Here is a 16,701-nt window from a genome sequence, read left to right as displayed (position 1 = left end):
AATTGTGGAGCCGTAGAATCCCATCGTATATTCTGGATATTACTACCTTATAATTAGTAGTAATAGCAATTTTTCTCCTAGTCTATCATAGGCTGCCTGTTTGCTTTATTGTTAGTGTCCTTTGATGCACAGAAGTTTTAAATTTTTTTTTTGTCTTTTTTGCCATTTCTTGGGCTGCTCCCGTGGCATATGGAGGTTCCTAGGCTAGGGGTCCAATCGGAGCTGTCGCCGCCAGCCTACGCCAGAGCCACAGCAACACAGGATCTGAGCCTCGTCTGCAACCTACACCACAGCTCACAACAACACCAGATCCTTAACCCACTGAGGAAGGCCAGGGATCAAACCCACAACCTCAAGATTCCTAGTCGGATTCGTTAACCACTGTGCCACGATGGGAACTCCAGAAGTTTTAAATTTTGATGCAGTTTAATTAATTTATTTATTTTTGTTGCCTGTGCAGTTGGGGTTAAATGCAAGAAATCTTTGCCAGGTTCAGTCTTGAAGCTTTTCCCTATGTCTTCTACTTAAAGAAAGTCTCCACTTTAGGTCTTGATTCATTTCGAGGTCTTTTTGTTTTTTTTTGTCTTTTTGCTATTTCTTTGGGCCGCTCTCGCGGCATATGGAGGCTCCCAGGCTAGGGGTCACATCGGAGCTGTAGCCACTGGCCTACGCCAGAGCCACAGCAACGCGGGATCCGAGCCGCGTCTGCAACCTACACCACAGCTCACGGCAACGCCGGATCCTTTACCCACTGAGCAAGGCCAGGGACTGAACCCGCAACCTCATGGTTCCTAGTCGGATTCGTTAACCACTGCGCCACGACGGGAACTCGTCGAGGTCATTTTTGAATAAGGTGTTGGGTGAGGGTCCAGCTTCATTCTTATCCAAGTGGCTGAAGCTCCCCCATCACCACTTGTTATAAAGGCCGTCCTTTCCCCACTGAATGGTCTTGGCACGCTTGGCGTGTCAACCACGTACGTGAGGGTTGGTTTCTGGGCTCTCTATTCTGGGCCATTGATCTACCCTCGCCTGTTCTGTAGATAAGAAGCTTTAAGGCCCAGAGAGGGCTCACAGTTTGGCCACGGTCACATGGTAAGTGGGGGTTGGGCTGGGATTGGGTGAAGGCTGCCTTGGACGCGGAGAGGTGGGAGTGCAGGGGGCACGTCTGACCCATCCTATGATGGGGTGTGTGGGCAGGACCTGGGGAAAGCATCCCTGTGGCCGTGGGACTGAGATGGCCTGACTCACACAGCCTGCGGAAAGCTCACTGCTGCTGCTGCGGCTCGGAGCACTGCAGGTTCAAAGAATCCCAGGCAAGTGAGTCATTGTCCAGTGGGGGCCGGGGTTGTGCAAGAAGGGAAATAACTCAAAGAGGTGACCCTCCCTCCCCTTCCCCTCCCCTCCCCCTCCTCTTCCCCCTCTCCCCCTCCCATTCCCCTGCCCCTCCCCCTCCCTCCCTCCCTCCCCTCCCCCTTCATTTCTCCTCCCTCCCCTCCCCCTCCCCCTTCATTTCTCCTCCTCCCTCCTCTTTCCCTCTTCCTTCCCTTCCCTACCTCCCTTCCCCCTCCTCCTGCTTCCCCTTCTGCCCCCACAATGGCTGATTCTGGGCTGAGAGGCTGTAGCAGGTACCAGATGGATGAAAGTTCCTGCATCCCCAGTAAACCCAAATGTCAGGGAGTGAGGGACAGTAGGGGTGGCCTCTGCTTTAAGCTGAGGGAATGACAGGCCAGATATTTAGGGAAAAGCATTCCAGTCAGAGGAAATGGCACCCGCGGAGCCCCAGGAACAGGCAGAGGAGAGAGCAGAGCCCCAGAGGGTCTGTGCGGCACCCCCTGCACAAGCACAGGTGCCCGTGGATCCCGACCCTGAGGGTCTCTCGGCTTCAGCACATGGGCCAGCCCAGGCCATGGCAGGCCCCCCCTTCCCGGCCACGGCCCCCAGGGCCAGCCGCCGCCCTGTCCCCCTGCTCTGTGCTCCAGGAGCAGTGAGTGTCCAGGAGGGGGTTTCCCACTGGACCCCTAAGCTGGGTGGCCCCTGGGGGTCTGCTGAGGGTGGGAACCTGCCCCCCGCTCCTGGTCCCGGCTGACAGGGTGGGCTACCTGGCCAGGCCGAGGTCTGCAGGGGCCTCGGGATGACTGGAATGGGGCTGCTGGCACCAGGGTGGAGGCGCCGGAAGGAGGAGGTTGAGGGTGGGGTCAGGCCTGGACAGGCACTGGCTCTTCCCACCCCCTGACCCTCACCTACGACCCTTGCCCATCGGCCTCAGCCACATCTCAGGAGTTCAGCAATGACTCTAATTTGGTTTTATTGATGCAGATATCTCTCGTTCAAGACACCAAGTGGCTTTCAACCAGCCCTGGACCCCTGGCCACACCCAGGCTTTCCCGATGGGCATCCAGTGGGCAGCCTGGGGCCTCTTGTCCTGGGCCTCGGGGGGAGGGGGTGTCTGGGGAGGGGCCCAGAGCCCCTAGTGCTGGCCCTTCTCCGCCTGCAGGCGAGGTCCCTGGGCCCCTCGTGGGTGCTCCTGCAGGTGTGAGGGCCCCACCTGCTGCAGGCCAGGTTCAGCGGGGTGCCCGAGCTCCTTGCGTGCGGGCCAGGATCTCAGGGGCAGGAAGTCTGCCTGGCCGTGCACCCCCACCACCCACACTGAGGGGGCATAAGCCTCCTCAGCGGGGGCAGAGGCGGAGGCGGGGCAGGGATTCAGGGACACCCCACAGAGAGAACAATGACAAAATGCTCCAGATCTTTCTCTGGCCTCTAGGAGCTGGGGAGGGAGAGAGAGCACCGGCCTGCCCCAAAGGGAGCGCTGCAGCCTGGCACCTGTGCTGGGCACCTGTAGCATGGCAGCACACCCGTCTGCCTCTGAGGATGGCCTTGGCTGTCTGGGGGAGGGAGGCTGTGGAGGAGAATAGTGAACTGGCAGGGGGACGGCAGGTGGGCAGAACCGGGATGGCAGAGCCAGGGTCGTGTCATATTGCCAAGCTCCCAGGACGGCCACATCCAGGACATAGATGCAGGACACAGGAGTGGGCAGTGAGGGCCAGGTGGCACCACAGGGGTGGCTTTTTTCCAAGCTCTCTTCCCTGCAGGCCACCCTCCCACCCTGGACAAACGATCCAGGAAAGAGGAATTTGTCCCCAGCCGGTCACAAGATTGGGTGGAGCAGGAGGACTCAGCACCACGAAGCCTGTTTGCAGCTGGGAGTCCTGAGTGCGTATGGCAGGGGGGTCTGAGGGGGTCACCTGAGCTGCAGCCCCAGAGGGAAAACACTGAAGTGGGGAGAGTCCAGCTGCATTTGGACCCACGTGGTGGGAGCTGGGACAGGGTGGTCGTACAGTGAAGAAACTAGGGGACCTCACATGTGCGCTGCAAACTGTTGTGTGTCTGCACAACCTGTGTGAATGGGAAGTGGTGTCCCACTGATCTGGCAGCACTGCCTGAGAGGCCTGGAGCCATCCTCGTTCTCAGGGGCACGACGTCCAGGGGCTCCCACACAGGGAGCTCAGTCCCTGATCCTAGAGACCTGACAGGTAGCACCTCCCTGAAAAGGGCCATCCTGTTGGATCAGTGCCATGACTGCCCCACAGTCTGGAGACAGGCTTGGCCAAGGTGAGTGGTTGGGGGGAAGTACGGAGGGGCCCCTGGTTTCTCCTGCACCCCCAGCTGTCCAGCTTCACCTGCCTTTGTCCTGCCCCAGGAAGTGGCTGCAAGAAGCAGTGGGGTGTCTTGCTCAGGGTTCCCTACAGGACAGGGTGGGTGGATGAGACCAGTGCCTGGACAGCAGGCTAGAATGGGGTCCCTGAGGTCTGCAGGTGCTGTCTTCCCCTTTGGGGATGTGCTGGCTCTTACTACAAGCTCCAAGTCCTCGGGCTCTTTGTCTCTGCCCACCTTCCTGGTCTGAGGTCCCTCCAGGCCTGCACTTGACAGAATGGACCCACCTGGCCACGGCCCCGCCCAGATGTACCCTCCCGACATACTAGACACACGCACTTACTGTCATTAACAAAAAGGAAATGACGGCCAAAAAGGGAACAAAAACACCCCATGCTTCTTGCAAAATGTCCAGGAACTGTGGAAATTTTAAAAAGTAAAGAGAAATTAAAGTTCACCTGTCACCTGAAGTCATTCACCCAGACTCTTTCTGGGCATGATGCACTTTGCAAAAATTGGATCAGGATGTGACTGCTGGTTTTGACTACTTAGAAATACAGCAGCAGAACTTCATATTGTTCCATGTCCAGTGCAAGACGATGTACTCAGCGGACACCTTGAGCCTCTGCTCCGCGGCAGGTGCGGCGCTCTTCCTCAGATAGAGGTGAGCAGATCTTGTGAGTCTACCTGTTAGACACAGGGTCACAGAACCCTCTGCTGTGATTTCGGGCAGGAGCAGGCCCCATGAGAGGCAGAGCAGAGAGAGGAGATGGACAGCAGAGGCCTTGGATCTGAGCCTGGTGTTCTCTCTGAGGGCCCAGGCTGTGGGGAGCTGGCCCAGAATGACAGCAAGTGCGAAGGTCCTGAGGCACACAAGGCAGGGGGCAGCTGGGGCTTGATGGGCGGGATTTTGCTCAGAGCCTGGTAGGTGCCACTGACTGTGGGACGGGGAACAGGGCAGACACTGGACCCCGAGCCCAGTGACTGAGGGGGTGCAGCGTCAGTGAGGCTTGGATGAGGACAGTGGATGGGGCTGCACCCCCCCACCCCCCTTGCCAGGGATCACAGGGAGGGCGGGGTGAGGATGGCATTGGTGGATCAAGCCGAGGTCTCCAGGGGCCCCTCGGACCTTGGGCAGAGAGCCCAAGGTGGGAGGCCAAGCTCAGAGGGCGCCCGGGGCCTCGGGAGCCAGAAACAGTCCGAGCCCAGTGAGGGAGCTGGGTTTTCAAAGTCCAGACTCGTCGGATAGGACTGAGGAGAGCAGGGGCCAACGGTCAGGGAACAAGAGGAGGAAGGAGCAACCCGAGGAGTGGGAAGGGTCCCGCCAGAGGCCTCGGGAAGAGGGAACTGGGAATCCCGGGGCGGGGAAGCGCGCAAGTGGTCGGAGCAGGGCCTCCACGCGGCTGGCCGATTGGTGCGAACCAGAAAAGTCGGATTGAGATTTCGCACCAACGGCCCTGCGGCTCCTAGAAGGTCCAGTGTCAAAAGTACTGTATTAATATTGTAAAATTGTAAAACCCTTTCATCCTAGCAAAACCCGGTTGCAGCAGGCGAGCAGGTCATGATATACATTCGGTTTCGGGCGCCGCACCCGGCGGCGAGGGGATCCTGGGCTCCCGCATCTCTGCCCCGCGGGATCGGTCTCAGGGGGCGCAGGTGGAAGGGGGCGCGGACGAGAGGGTCTGGGGCTCCCGCGGGGAGCACGGGGGCCTCGGGGGCCTCCGGGCACCCCGGAGCCGACTGACCCTTGGGGCGACCCGGGGGATCCGAGGGGCCCAGGATGCGACCCCACTGCGGAGCGCGCAGACCAGGGACCCACGGGCCGGGGCGGGGATGCGAGCGCGCGCCCCCTGCCGCCTCCGGGGCGCGGGCGCGGGCGGCTCCGGGGCGGGGCGGCTCGCGTGCCGGGGTGGGGCTCTCCTTCCGCGGCCGCAGCCGCCGCCTGGTCCCCGAGATGCGAGCGCGGGCAGCCGCGCCGCCACAGCTCCCGGTCCGGGCCGACTGCTCCCGCGGGCGCGCCTGAGCCTCCGCGCGCCGCCGGCAGGGTAAGTGCCCCGGGCGAGCTCCGGCCGCCCGGCTCCGCGCTGGAGACGCGCGCGCAGAGCCGTCTTCCCAAGCATCCCCCTCGCTCGGCTCCGCCACCCCTCCCTCCTCAAGCCCTGTCGCCCCAGCCCCCTCTGCTCGCTCCATCCTCTCGTCGCTCGGCCCTGAGGTCCAACGGGCAGCTTCTCACCTAAACCTGAAAACGAGGCTTTTGAGGGAAGCCGCTCCACCGCCACTGCTTGCCGTCCCGCAGTGTCCCGGCCCCTGGAGCGTCGGAACCCACTTCTCTTGGGGGAGTCGGGCCAATTGCCCTTGGCTTTGGGGCCAGTTTCCTTCGGAAAGGTTTTGGGCAGATGCTGGGGGAGCACTTTGAACTGGACCCCTGAGCCCTCCCCAGGGCAGCTGGTCAGGGGAGACCCCAGCTGGGGGCCCCCGCGCAGCCGGGCGCGAGCTCAGCCCCTCCTTTGGGGCAGAGAGCGCCAGCCTTGGTTCTCATACTCGGGAGGAGCAGCGGAAGGCGCGTTTTCCAGGAATTCGTGGGGTTTCAGTTAGTGGCACTAAGAAAGTTTTTCCCTAAAGGCTTATTTTGAGTGGCGGAAAATCCCAGATTGAAGATACTTTGTTGGAGGCACAAGCCCTGGGGGACCTGCCCACTGGGTGTTGGGGAGGGGGCTGCCCACAGGGCCGGTGACCAGCCAGGGTCAGAGGTCAGAGGCCTTGGGAAACTTGCCCTCCTCCGGCTCCGGCTCCTCGTCTGTTTCGCGGTTGGTCTGAAGGGCTGGGGCTGGAGGTCTCTGCCCCCCTGGAGGCGTCCAGCAGGATTCCAGCTGTGGCCGCCCCATGACTCAGGCAGGGCCTCTGTGCGAGACCCACAGGCTCTGGTCGTCCAGGGCTGGGTGCGGAAGGGGGTGCCCTGGTCTCCCCCCACCCCCCACCCCCGAGCTCTGGGTACTGGACAGTCGTGAACTGGATCTCTTCCGGCCTGGTCAGCAGCCCTACCCACCGGGGGCACTTTCCGGGCGGCCTCCGGCGGAGGCGGGCTCCCGGGCCTGGCCAGCCTCCGCCCAAAGTCCGCCATCAGGGCCTGCAGCCTCCTGGGCCGGCGCCCCGTCACGCTGGGGGGCTCGGATCCACTGGTGGGCAGGTGGGCAGCTGCTGGGTGGTGCGGCCTGACCAGGTGAGGGGGCTGGCCAGCAGCCGTGGCTGGCAGGCTCCCCGCTTACAGGTGAGGACGTCGGGGTGGGTACCGGGCAGAGCTGGACACAGACGGGTGCGTTGTTTGCCTCTTGGGTTGGTCGCAGGCAGTCGTGTCATGTGCAGGATCTTTCATTTTTGTTTTGTCCTTATGTGTATTTTCCGAAACGGGCAGCTGTTACCTTTACCCTGAGAGGTTCGCGGAGAAGTTCCAAATCCCCGAAGCACTGTAAGCTCGGGACGCCTCCGTGGCGCCTGTCTGGGGAGTTTGGTCAGTCCCGCAGGGGCTTCTCCAGGGCAGTGCCCTGGCATTCAGGAAAATGGAGCCTGGGCTGAGGATTCTAGCGCAGGCTGCGCCAGAACTGGACCCCGAACTACGGCTTCTCCAGGGGACAATGGCTGGCCCCCCGGATTTCTCCCCCACCCCCAGCGGGCTACCTGGAGAGTGTTTATCTGCTCTGCCGCTTTTGGCCACAACCTGTGTTTTGGGGGCCGTTCCACGGAGGGCTTTGTGGCTGTGGGCGAGATGGGGAGGGGCTGTGCCCTGAGCCTGGGTCCTGTCTCACCTCCTGCTGTGGGGAGAGGGCTTTGGATGGAGGAAAGGGAGGGGGTCAGCACCCCCCCCCCCGTGTCCCCTGGCCCCCTCCTGATCTTCCTGTCACCCCCCCACCCCACCCCTGCTCTGAGCCTGGGGCTCATTTAAAAGGTGATGCTGGGGATGGTCCCGGGGGCGGGGGCGGGTCAGCCACGCCCTTACCTTTGACCTTGAGAAGTGTGGAGTGGGTTGCTGGGTGGCCGCCCCCTTGGGGTGCGGGGGTGGGGGAGGGGAACATCCCTCAGGCTAGGGCTGGGCCTGGGTGCAGCTCAGGCCCCTCTGGCTTGAGCTGAGCGGCCTTGCAGTTCGGACGGGATGGCCTTGCACTTCAGGCTCCAGCCGCCGAAGGTCTGATCTGCTTCCCAGAGAAGCGCAGGCAGGGCGGCGTGGTTCGGGGTGAGCCGAGAAGGCTTGACCCCTGAGGTGTCCATCCACCTCTTCCTGCCATAGCCTGTGGCCTCCCGGACCCCCTCCGGGCTCCCCCGCCCAACCCGTCCTGGTCCTGCAGAGCTCTCCTGTTCCCTCTGCTGCGTCATCCCCAGCAGCCTGTTTGTTACTGTTATTTATTTTTGTTTTTCTGGCTATACCCGCGGCATGTGCAAGTTTCTCAGCCAGGGACTGAACCCATGCTACAGCAGTGATCCGAGCCACTGCAGTGGCAACAATGGACCCTTAACCCTCTGAGCCCCAAGGGGACTCCATCCCTAGCAGCTTATTTCTTTTGTCTTTTTTTTTTGCTTTTTTAGGCCTGCACCGGGGCATATGGAAGTTCCCAGGCTAGGGGTCGAATAGGAGTGACAGCTGCCGGCCTATACCACAGCCACAGCAACACAGGATCTGAGCCACATCTGCGGCCTACGCCACAGCTCAAGGCAATGCCAGATCCTTAACCCACTGGGCGAGGCCAGGGATGGAACCCGCATCCTCATGGATATTAGCAGGGTTCGTAACCCACTGAGCCACATGAGGACTCCCAGAACTGTACATTTTTGAGTGGTTAATTTTATGTAATGTGAATTTTACCTCATTAAAAACAGAACGTATACAAATATAAGCAACATTTGTGCAGCGGTACAGGAGGAGGGGAAGGGAAGGAGAGGCAGGAGAGAAGCGTGTGCTGGGAGACTGGGAGCTCCCGGGAGTTCTGCGGGGTGGGAGGTGGGAGCTGGGGGTCAAAAACAGCTTTAAGCTGCTAAAAAAAAACAAAGAAAGAAAGAAAAAGGAGTTCCATTCGGGGTGCAGCAGAAACTAATCCGACTAGGAACCGTGGGGTTGTGGGTTTGATCCCTGGCCTCGCCCAGTGGGTTAAGGATCTGGCATTGCCTTGAGCTGTGGCGTAGGCTGCAGATGTGGCTCAGATCCTGTGTTGCTGTGGCTGCCGCTCCAATGGGACCCCTGGCCCTGGAACTTCCGTATGTCACAGGCGCAACCCTAAAAAGCAAAAAGAAAAGTACAGTTCAGTAGTAGTTCTTTTCTTTTCCTTTTTTTTTTTTTTTTTTTTTTTTTGTCTTTTTGCCTTTTCCGGAGCCTCTCTCGCGGCATGTGGAAGTTCCCAGGCTAGGGGTCTAATCGGAGCTGTAGCCACTGGCCTACACCAGAGCCACAGCAACGCGGGATCCGAGCCGCGTCTGCAACCTACACCACAGCTCACAGCAACGCCGGATGGTCAACCCACTGGGCAAGGGCAGGGACCGAACCCGAAACCTCATGGTTCCTATTCGGATTCGTTAACCACTGCTCCACGATGGGCACTCCCAGTAGCAGTTCTTTAGTGTATTGCAACGTTGTGCAGCCATACCTCTATCGAATTCCAAGACATTTTCTTCATGGCAAACGTATGCTCTACCCGCGCCAGACCCTCCCCATTTTCCTCTCCAGCCCCTACAACCGCTCATCTATTTTCCGTCTCTGGGTTTGCCTGTTCACAGAAACGGAGTCAATACATATCCGTTTGTGTCTGCTTCTTTCAGGCCCTCTCGTGTCCACTTCTGTTGTGTAGTGTCACCTTTTCAAGCCCCATCCACGTTGCAGGGAGCCCCGGACCCTCGTTCCTTCACACGGCTGAGTCATGTCCCACTGCATGGCTGGACCACGTTGAGTTTATCCATTCGTCACTGGGTGGGCGTTGGGGTGTTTCCACTTGTTGGCTCTTGTGGCTGGTGATACCCTGAGTGTTGGAGTGCCAGGTTTGGTTTGCACGTGTGTCTTCAGGTCTCTTGGGCACATGCCTGTGGGCGGGATTGCGGGCTCACAGAGTGACTGTGAGTTGGACTTTTTGAGGTGATGCCGCCCCAGTTTACACCCACCAGCAATGCAAGAGGAATCCAGTTTCTCCACCTCCTCACCGACACTCGTTATCATCCGTTTTTAAAAATAATAACCACGCCCGTGGGCATGAAGGGGTGTCTCATCGTAGTTTTGATTTACATTTCCCTGGAGACTAGTGGTGTTGGACATCTTTTCATGGGCTTGTTTGACCACTTGTATACTTTTTTGGGGGGAGAAATGTCTATGAAAGTCCTTTGCTGGCGTTCCCGTCGTGGCGCAGTGGTTAACGAATCTGACTAGGAACCATGAGGTTTCGGGTTCAATCCCTGGCCTCACTCAGTGGGTTAAGGATCCAGTGTTGCCGTGAGCTGTGGCATAGGTTGCAGACGAGGCTCGGATCCCATGTTGCTGGGGCTGTGGTGTAGGCCGGCGGCTACAGCTCCGATTGGACTCCGATTGGGAACCTCGATGTGCCGCGGGATCGGCCCTAAAAAGGCAAAAAAAAGAGTCCTTTGCTCCTTTTTAATTAGGTTGTTTGTCTTTTTGTTGTTGAGTTCTAAGAGTTCTTTATAAACTCTGGGTACTAGATCCTTATCAGATATGTGATTTGCAAATATTTTCTCCCACTCTGTGACTTGTCTCTTGACTTTCCCGATAGTGTCCTTTGAAGCCCATGTTTCAAATTCTGATGAAGTTCAGTTTATCCAAGTTTCCTTTTCTTACCTATGCTTTTTGTGACATATCTGAAAAACCCACTGTCAAATTTTAGGTCATTCAAATATAGCCCTAGGCTTTCTTTAAGAGTTTTATGGTTTTAGCTCTTACACTTGGGTCTTTAGCTAATTTTGCTTAGTGTTTGTAAATGGTCTGAGGTAGGGTCCACCTTCACTCTTTAGTGGGTGGGTGTCCAGTAGTTCCAGCACCTTTTGGTGAGGAGACTGTTCTGTCGGCATTGAATGGCTTTGTTGTTAAAAATCAATTGACCACAGTATGTTTATTTTTAGGCCGCATTTCTCTCTTTTTAATGCTTTCAAAAAACCTTTTTATTTTGAAAATGATCAGATCTTTCACAACAGTGGAGAGTATTTCGCAAAGCCTCCTCGCTTGCCCGCTTGGGTCTCTCATAAGCGGCCTATCTTCATAAATCTATTTCTTGCCTGTCAAAAAAAGTGGAGAGTATTTTATTGTGAGTCCAGTTTATTTATCAAGCAGCATAAATGATGCACTGTCAATATTGGCTGCTCCAGTGTCATTTAAACCCCCCTCTGCTCCCCAAGTTACGTAGGAGCAAATTGCTGACGTGTCATTTCTTTTACGTGTGTTGGCCTATATCTCTAAAACGTGTGAACTTTAAAAAAATCAGCTTCTTATGTGTTTTTACTTAATTTCTTGTTTGACTCGAGAGGCAGTAATCTAAAGCAGTCTTAACAACAGTGGAAAGAGAGCTCAGAGGGGTACTCAGGACCGAAGGAGAAGCCGACAGGGCGTCCTTGGAGGCGGTGGTGGAGGCCGTGGCTGAGTCTCCCTCTGGCAGAGGCGAGTGGGAACAAGAAGCCCCTCACTCTGGCAGGTGTCGCGTTGCACCCACGACGAAGGAGAAACGCTCGAAGGGTCCGGCCCATCTGCAGAACAAGCTCGGAGGCACTGCCCTCGGATACCATTGCGCCCGACCCAGTACCACCGCCCCCCGCCGCCCCCCGCCACCCCCCGCCTTCGGGCTGTAGTTGCCGCGCCCTTGACGTCGTTGCAGGTTACAGACCCCACAACACACTGTCATCGTTGTTGTTTCAACAGCCAGCTGCCTTCTAAAGATGTTTAGACAGTGAGAAGGAGCCCTGCGTTTTGCCCGCGCATTTGCCACTTCCTGTGCTTTTTCTGGTCCACTTTGTGGACCCACGTTCCCATCTGGTATCATTTTCCTCTGGCCTGAGGACACTCGCATTTCTCATGGTGTGGGTCAGCTGGCAGTGAATTCTCTCAGCTCGTCTACGCCTGAAAACCGACTGAGCCTCATTTCTGGAAGATATTTCCACGGGGTTTGGGCTCTAGCGGAGGTTTTCCTCTCGGTGCTCTAAAGGTAGCCCTGCCACTCACGCGTTTCTGCCGAGGCACCTGCTGCCATACTTAGCTTTGCTTCTTTATACCCAATGCTGTTTTTGCGGCTGGCCTTTCTGGTCTTTTTTCCTTTTTAGGGCTGCACCCGCGGCACATGGAGATTCCCAGGCTAGGGGTCGAATCAGAAATGCAGCTGCTGGCCTACACCACAGCCACAGCAATGCTGGATCCTCAACCCACGGAGCGAGACCAGGGCTCAAACCCGAAACCTCATGGCTCCTCGTCAGATTCGATTCCGCTGAGCTGCAACGGGAACTCCCCGGGTGGCTTTTAAGATTATTCTTTTTGTTGCTGGTTGTGAGCAATTTGACTATGATTTACCTGGTGTAATTCTCTTCCTGTTTCTTGTGCTTGGGGTTCATTGACTTCTTGAATCTGTAGGTTTACAGTTTTCATTGTTTGGACTAATTTCTGCTATTATTTCTTAATTTTTTTTCCTGTCACCTCCATTCCGCTTATTTTTCAGGGCCCCAGGTGCACATATTAAACCTCTTGAAATGCCTAAACATTTAATTTTTATTTTGGTGCTGTTGTAAATGGCACTGGTTTGAAAGAAGATCTGTATTCCAGTTGTTCACTGCAAATGCATAAAAACACAACCGACTTTCCCATGTTGTCTTTTTTCCCTACAGCCTTGCTAAACTCAATTGCTATAAGTTGTAAGATATTTGTCTTAGCCACATTTTGGAATTTTCCGTGGGTCCCTTCATGTTGTCTGGGCACACTAATGGGAATGGTGCTGGGGGCGTCTTTGCCTTGTCTGTGATCTGAGATGGAGTCAGCCCTTCACTGTTAGGTGTGATGTTGGTTATAGGGTTTTTAAATGTAGATATCCTTTATTGAGTTAATTAAATTCTCTCTGCTCCTTGTTTTGTTTTGTTTTGTTTTGTCTTTTTGTCTTTTTTAGGGCTGCACCTGCGGCATATGGAGGTTCCCAGGCTAGGGGTCTAATCGGAGCTGTAGCCGCCTGCCTATACCACAGCCACAGCAACGCCAGATCTGAGCCACATCTGCGACCTACACTGCAGCTCATGGCAATGCAGGATCCTTAACCCACTGAGCAAGGCCAGGAATTGAACCTGCGTCCTCATGGATACTAGTCGGGTTTGTTAACCACTGAGCCATAAGGTGAGCTCCTTGAAGTGGAAGCTTAGATTGCTTATATGAAACTTTAAATTTTTTCTCATATAGACATTTACTGCTATCAGTATCCATCAAAATGCTGTTCAGCTGTATCCCACAATGTTTGATATGTTGTATTTTTCGCTTTCATTCAGTTTAAAATACTTCTAAATTCCTTTTGACTTTCTTTTTGACCTATGATTATTTAGAAGTGGGTTGCTTACTAAAGGGTTGGGAAATTTCCATATATCTTTCTAGGTTATTTCTGTTATTGTTAGAGAACATACCTTGTATGACTTTTATTCTTTTAAATCCGTCAAGGATTGTTTTAAGTCCCAGGATATGGTCTGTCTGGACGAATGTTCCCTGTACAAAGAATGCCTACTCTGCTGTGACTGGCGGGTGCTCTTTACATTTCGACTGGCCCAAGGCTGTGGTTTGGACAGCCTGCGTCGTGCAATGATTTCCTGGGAGGGATGTCCAAGGTACCGACAGGTGTATTCATTTTTGCTTCATGTATTTTGAAGCTCTGGTTGGTGCATTCTCATTTAGGATGGCTGTGTCTTCTTGGAAAAGTGGCCCCTTTATCCTTATACAGTAGCCCTCTTTGTCCCTGGTAATAGTCCTTTTTCCAAAGTCTCCTTTGTCTAATACTCACAGAGCTCCTCCAGCTTTTGAAGAGTGTATCTTTCTTTGATCCATTTCTTTTCCTTGTCAGGTCTTAATAGTCAACATGTGTTTCTTATGTTTAAAGTGGATCCATGACATGTCTCCGACATTTTCCCTGCACTTTCTGAACAGGATGGAAATTGGGTGTTGAACCTTATTCCTCTTCCAGGCTGCACATGCTTGAGGCCGTGGAGGGCTGCTAACCCCTCTCCACCTCTCTTGGCCCAGAGTCTGGCCTGGAGTGCTCACTGCCACCGGGCTGCAGGGTGTTTGTGAGGCTCCAGTACCCTCTCTGCATGGGAAGAAACGGGAATCCGATGCCCTCCCTGAGGTGACAGGCAAGCTGACCAGCCTTGGGGCACAGATACTGGACTGCCCCTTAGGGACAGGCATCTGTGTCCAGCACCCGTGGTGGAGGCCAGCAGGTGTGATCAGTTGGGCTCACTGCAGGTATGAGTTAGTGACCAAAGTGGAAGCCCAACTTGGGTTGAGAGGGATGTTACGTGGAAAAGGACAGAGCCATAGGGGAGGGGTCAGGGAGCAGACTGGCCACCCTGAGAGGGTGCGCCTGCACGGAGCCCCGACCCAGCACATGGCCCTGGGCGCCTGCGGCCATGCGTCCTGCTCACGGAGGCCCTCGGGGTGGCTCCTGTTTTCTGGTGCTTCGGGATGTTTGTCTGCTGTCAGCTTTCTGAGCACGGGGCTGCGTTGTCTCCCGGGAGCGTGGCGCCGTGGGTCCTCAGCCAGGCTGGCGGCTGCGAAGCTGCCCACAGAAGGGGGAGGCCAGGACTTGGCCGCATCCCTGCTGGGTCCGAGGGTGTGGCACGAGTGGGTCCTGGGGGCAGGGCCCCTTGCCGCCGTCCCCACCGTGGTGGCTGGTTTGGGGAGTTGTGCGGGCGCTGTGGCCTCTTCAAGGCACCCAGCTTGATGCTCCCTTTCTCTGTTAGGCCCGGACGATGATTCCGCCGGGGGACTGCATGTACGCCGGGAGGAAAAGGAGGAAGCCCGTCCAGAAGCAGTGAGTACCACCCCTTCTCCGCTGCCCACTGTTGCTGAAGCAGGCGAGGCCTTGGTGTTTTCAGCGAAAAAAAGTGGATTTTAGGGACAAAGAGAAGCGGGGCTGCTTTCCTGGCTTGGCTCCGACCGCAAGCTGTGGCCGGGTCCAGGGACGCCTTGTTTGGAATGCCGGCCCCCTGCCCGGGAGACCCCATCCTCAGCCGGATGCACCCACAGTTCCTCGGGGCTTCACCCAAGTGAAAGGAGATCGGGGCTCTTCCCCACCCGCCGTGGCCCTGGGGGGCTGAGTTAGAGAGTGAGGGGAGACCCAGCCCCGGGACGCGGCCCCGCCACTCACACGCTCCCCACCCGCCCAGGCTGCCCAAGGGGGAGCTCGGAGCCACGAGGTGGTGGTTGTGGCTGCAGCAACAGCAGTGCTGCCTGGCCCGGAGGTCAGCAGGCAGCGGCTCCCAGAGCCCACAGGCCACCTCTGGCTCCTGGGACCAGGTCCTGCTGTGTCCACTGCTGTCTGGGGCTGTGTGTGTGTGAGACACAGCTGGGTGTATAAGCTGACATGCAAGTGTGTCCTGTGGCCTCATGTGTGTAATGCAGCTCTGTCTGGGTGTGAGCCCGTGGGCCTGTGCACACCTGTGTAGTGTCTGTGTGGGCCTGGGTTTCTGTACCTCTGGCGTGAGGGCTTCACCGGAGTGTGGACACCCCCAGCCAAGTACGGCGGCGCGGCTGGTGAGGCTGGACTTTGGAAAGTGTTTGTGGCCTGAGCCGGTTGTGTGGCCGCTGTGGGCCTTGGGATGGAGCCGGGGTGCTGGGGGCAAGTGTTCAGCTTGGTCTTCGGGGGCAGGGTAGGCGCAGGAGGGCAGAACTGTGCACCTAGGATGAGACACAGGAGCTGAGATGGCTCTGTAACTGGGCCCAGGACCAGGCAGTGGGGGAACCTGCGTTCTGAGCTTGTTTGTTCTGCTGAGAACATTTGTCACCTTAAAAAAGGAAAGAAAGTGCCTGGAGACCCAGCTGTGTGCCCTGGGCTCAGTCTGGGGGTCTGTGTACACCACACTCTTGGGGACAGACCAGGGAGCAAAGGTCAGACTGCCCTCCGTTTATTGTGATCTTGTTCTAATTTCAGCGTCTGAGACCATGAGCTTGAGGCACGTATCAGGAGATTTATTGACGTTTTATTTACTGATGGGGGAGCTATGTCCACGTCATTCAAAACTCAGCGAAGAGCCGCCCCCCCAGGCCCTTTGCGCCCCAGGTTCCCCGCCTGGGTTTGCAGTTTCTTGCCGATCCTTGCCGAGATCGTCCTGCATAACCAGCCAACCTGTGGGCAGCGAGTAAACTCCCTGCCCTCAGGTGCGCTGCCATACCCACTGCCATGTGCCTGGACGCGGCCCCTCACAGGCCCCCCGTCCTGCTGTGCAGGATGCAGTGTCATTTGTTTCCAGCCCTCCACCAGCACGTGTCCAGGCCGTTTCCCCGCTCATCACTCTGCGGCGAGTGGCTTCGTGCCAGGTGGGGCGCGGGTGGTCGCTGGAGGGGCCACGGCCATGGCTGCACGTGCTGGCACGTTCCTTGCCGGATGAGCAGGCTTGTTCACTGTTTGCTGGGAAAGTGGTGGATTCCTCACCTTCAACACAAACCTGCACCCACAGCCCCTGCCTGGACCCCTCTGTGCACCTCACGGGCTTGTGGGTCAGAGACACAGACCGCAGATGCTCCCGCTGCCTGCTGTGGGTTTCCTGCCGTTGACTTTCTGCCAGGATCTGCGGACAGTAGCACGTTACTAGCTCACAAGCGGGTGAATCCCGGCCAGACACAGCAGGCACGTGCATTCTTACAGGTGGGGTTGCTCAGCCCGAGGGCGTGGGTTGTGAGTTCATCGGTGTCACCAAGTGGGCCGGCGGGTATTTCTTTTTCTGTGAACTGTCTGTGTTGATGACTTTTGCTTGCTTTTCTATTGGATTGTGTTTGTGCTTCTTAATTTGCAGGAGCTTGCACACATACACGGGGGACTAATTCTTGAATGTGTTTCT

General features: G+C 56.7%; 1 protein-coding gene across 4 annotated transcripts in view; it reads left to right on the top strand.

Annotated features, from left to right (window-relative positions):
• Positions 5,588–16,701, top strand: part of AHRR (aryl-hydrocarbon receptor repressor) — a 79,264-nt gene continuing 68,150 nt past the window's right edge. For 2 of the 4 annotated variants that reach the window (XM_021077068.1, XM_021077067.1), the window contains exons 1-2: positions 5,588–5,696; positions 14,605–14,675. In XM_021077068.1, the coding sequence (XP_020932727.1) occupies positions 14,614–14,675 (62 nt within the window). In that variant the 5' untranslated portion in view covers positions 5,588–5,696; positions 14,605–14,613. Of the gene's footprint in view, positions 5,697–6,539; positions 6,920–14,604; positions 14,676–16,701 lie in introns of those variants that run through there. The other 2 variants (XM_021077070.1, XM_021077069.1) reach the window with 1 other exon arrangement.

This window comes from Sus scrofa, chromosome 16 (assembly GCF_000003025.6).
Source record: "Sus scrofa isolate TJ Tabasco breed Duroc chromosome 16, Sscrofa11.1, whole genome shotgun sequence".
Lineage (NCBI taxonomy): Eukaryota > Metazoa > Chordata > Mammalia > Artiodactyla > Suidae > Sus > Sus scrofa.
Note: the sequence above shows the minus strand (reverse complement) of the source record. Positions and strands in the feature narration are given on the sequence as shown.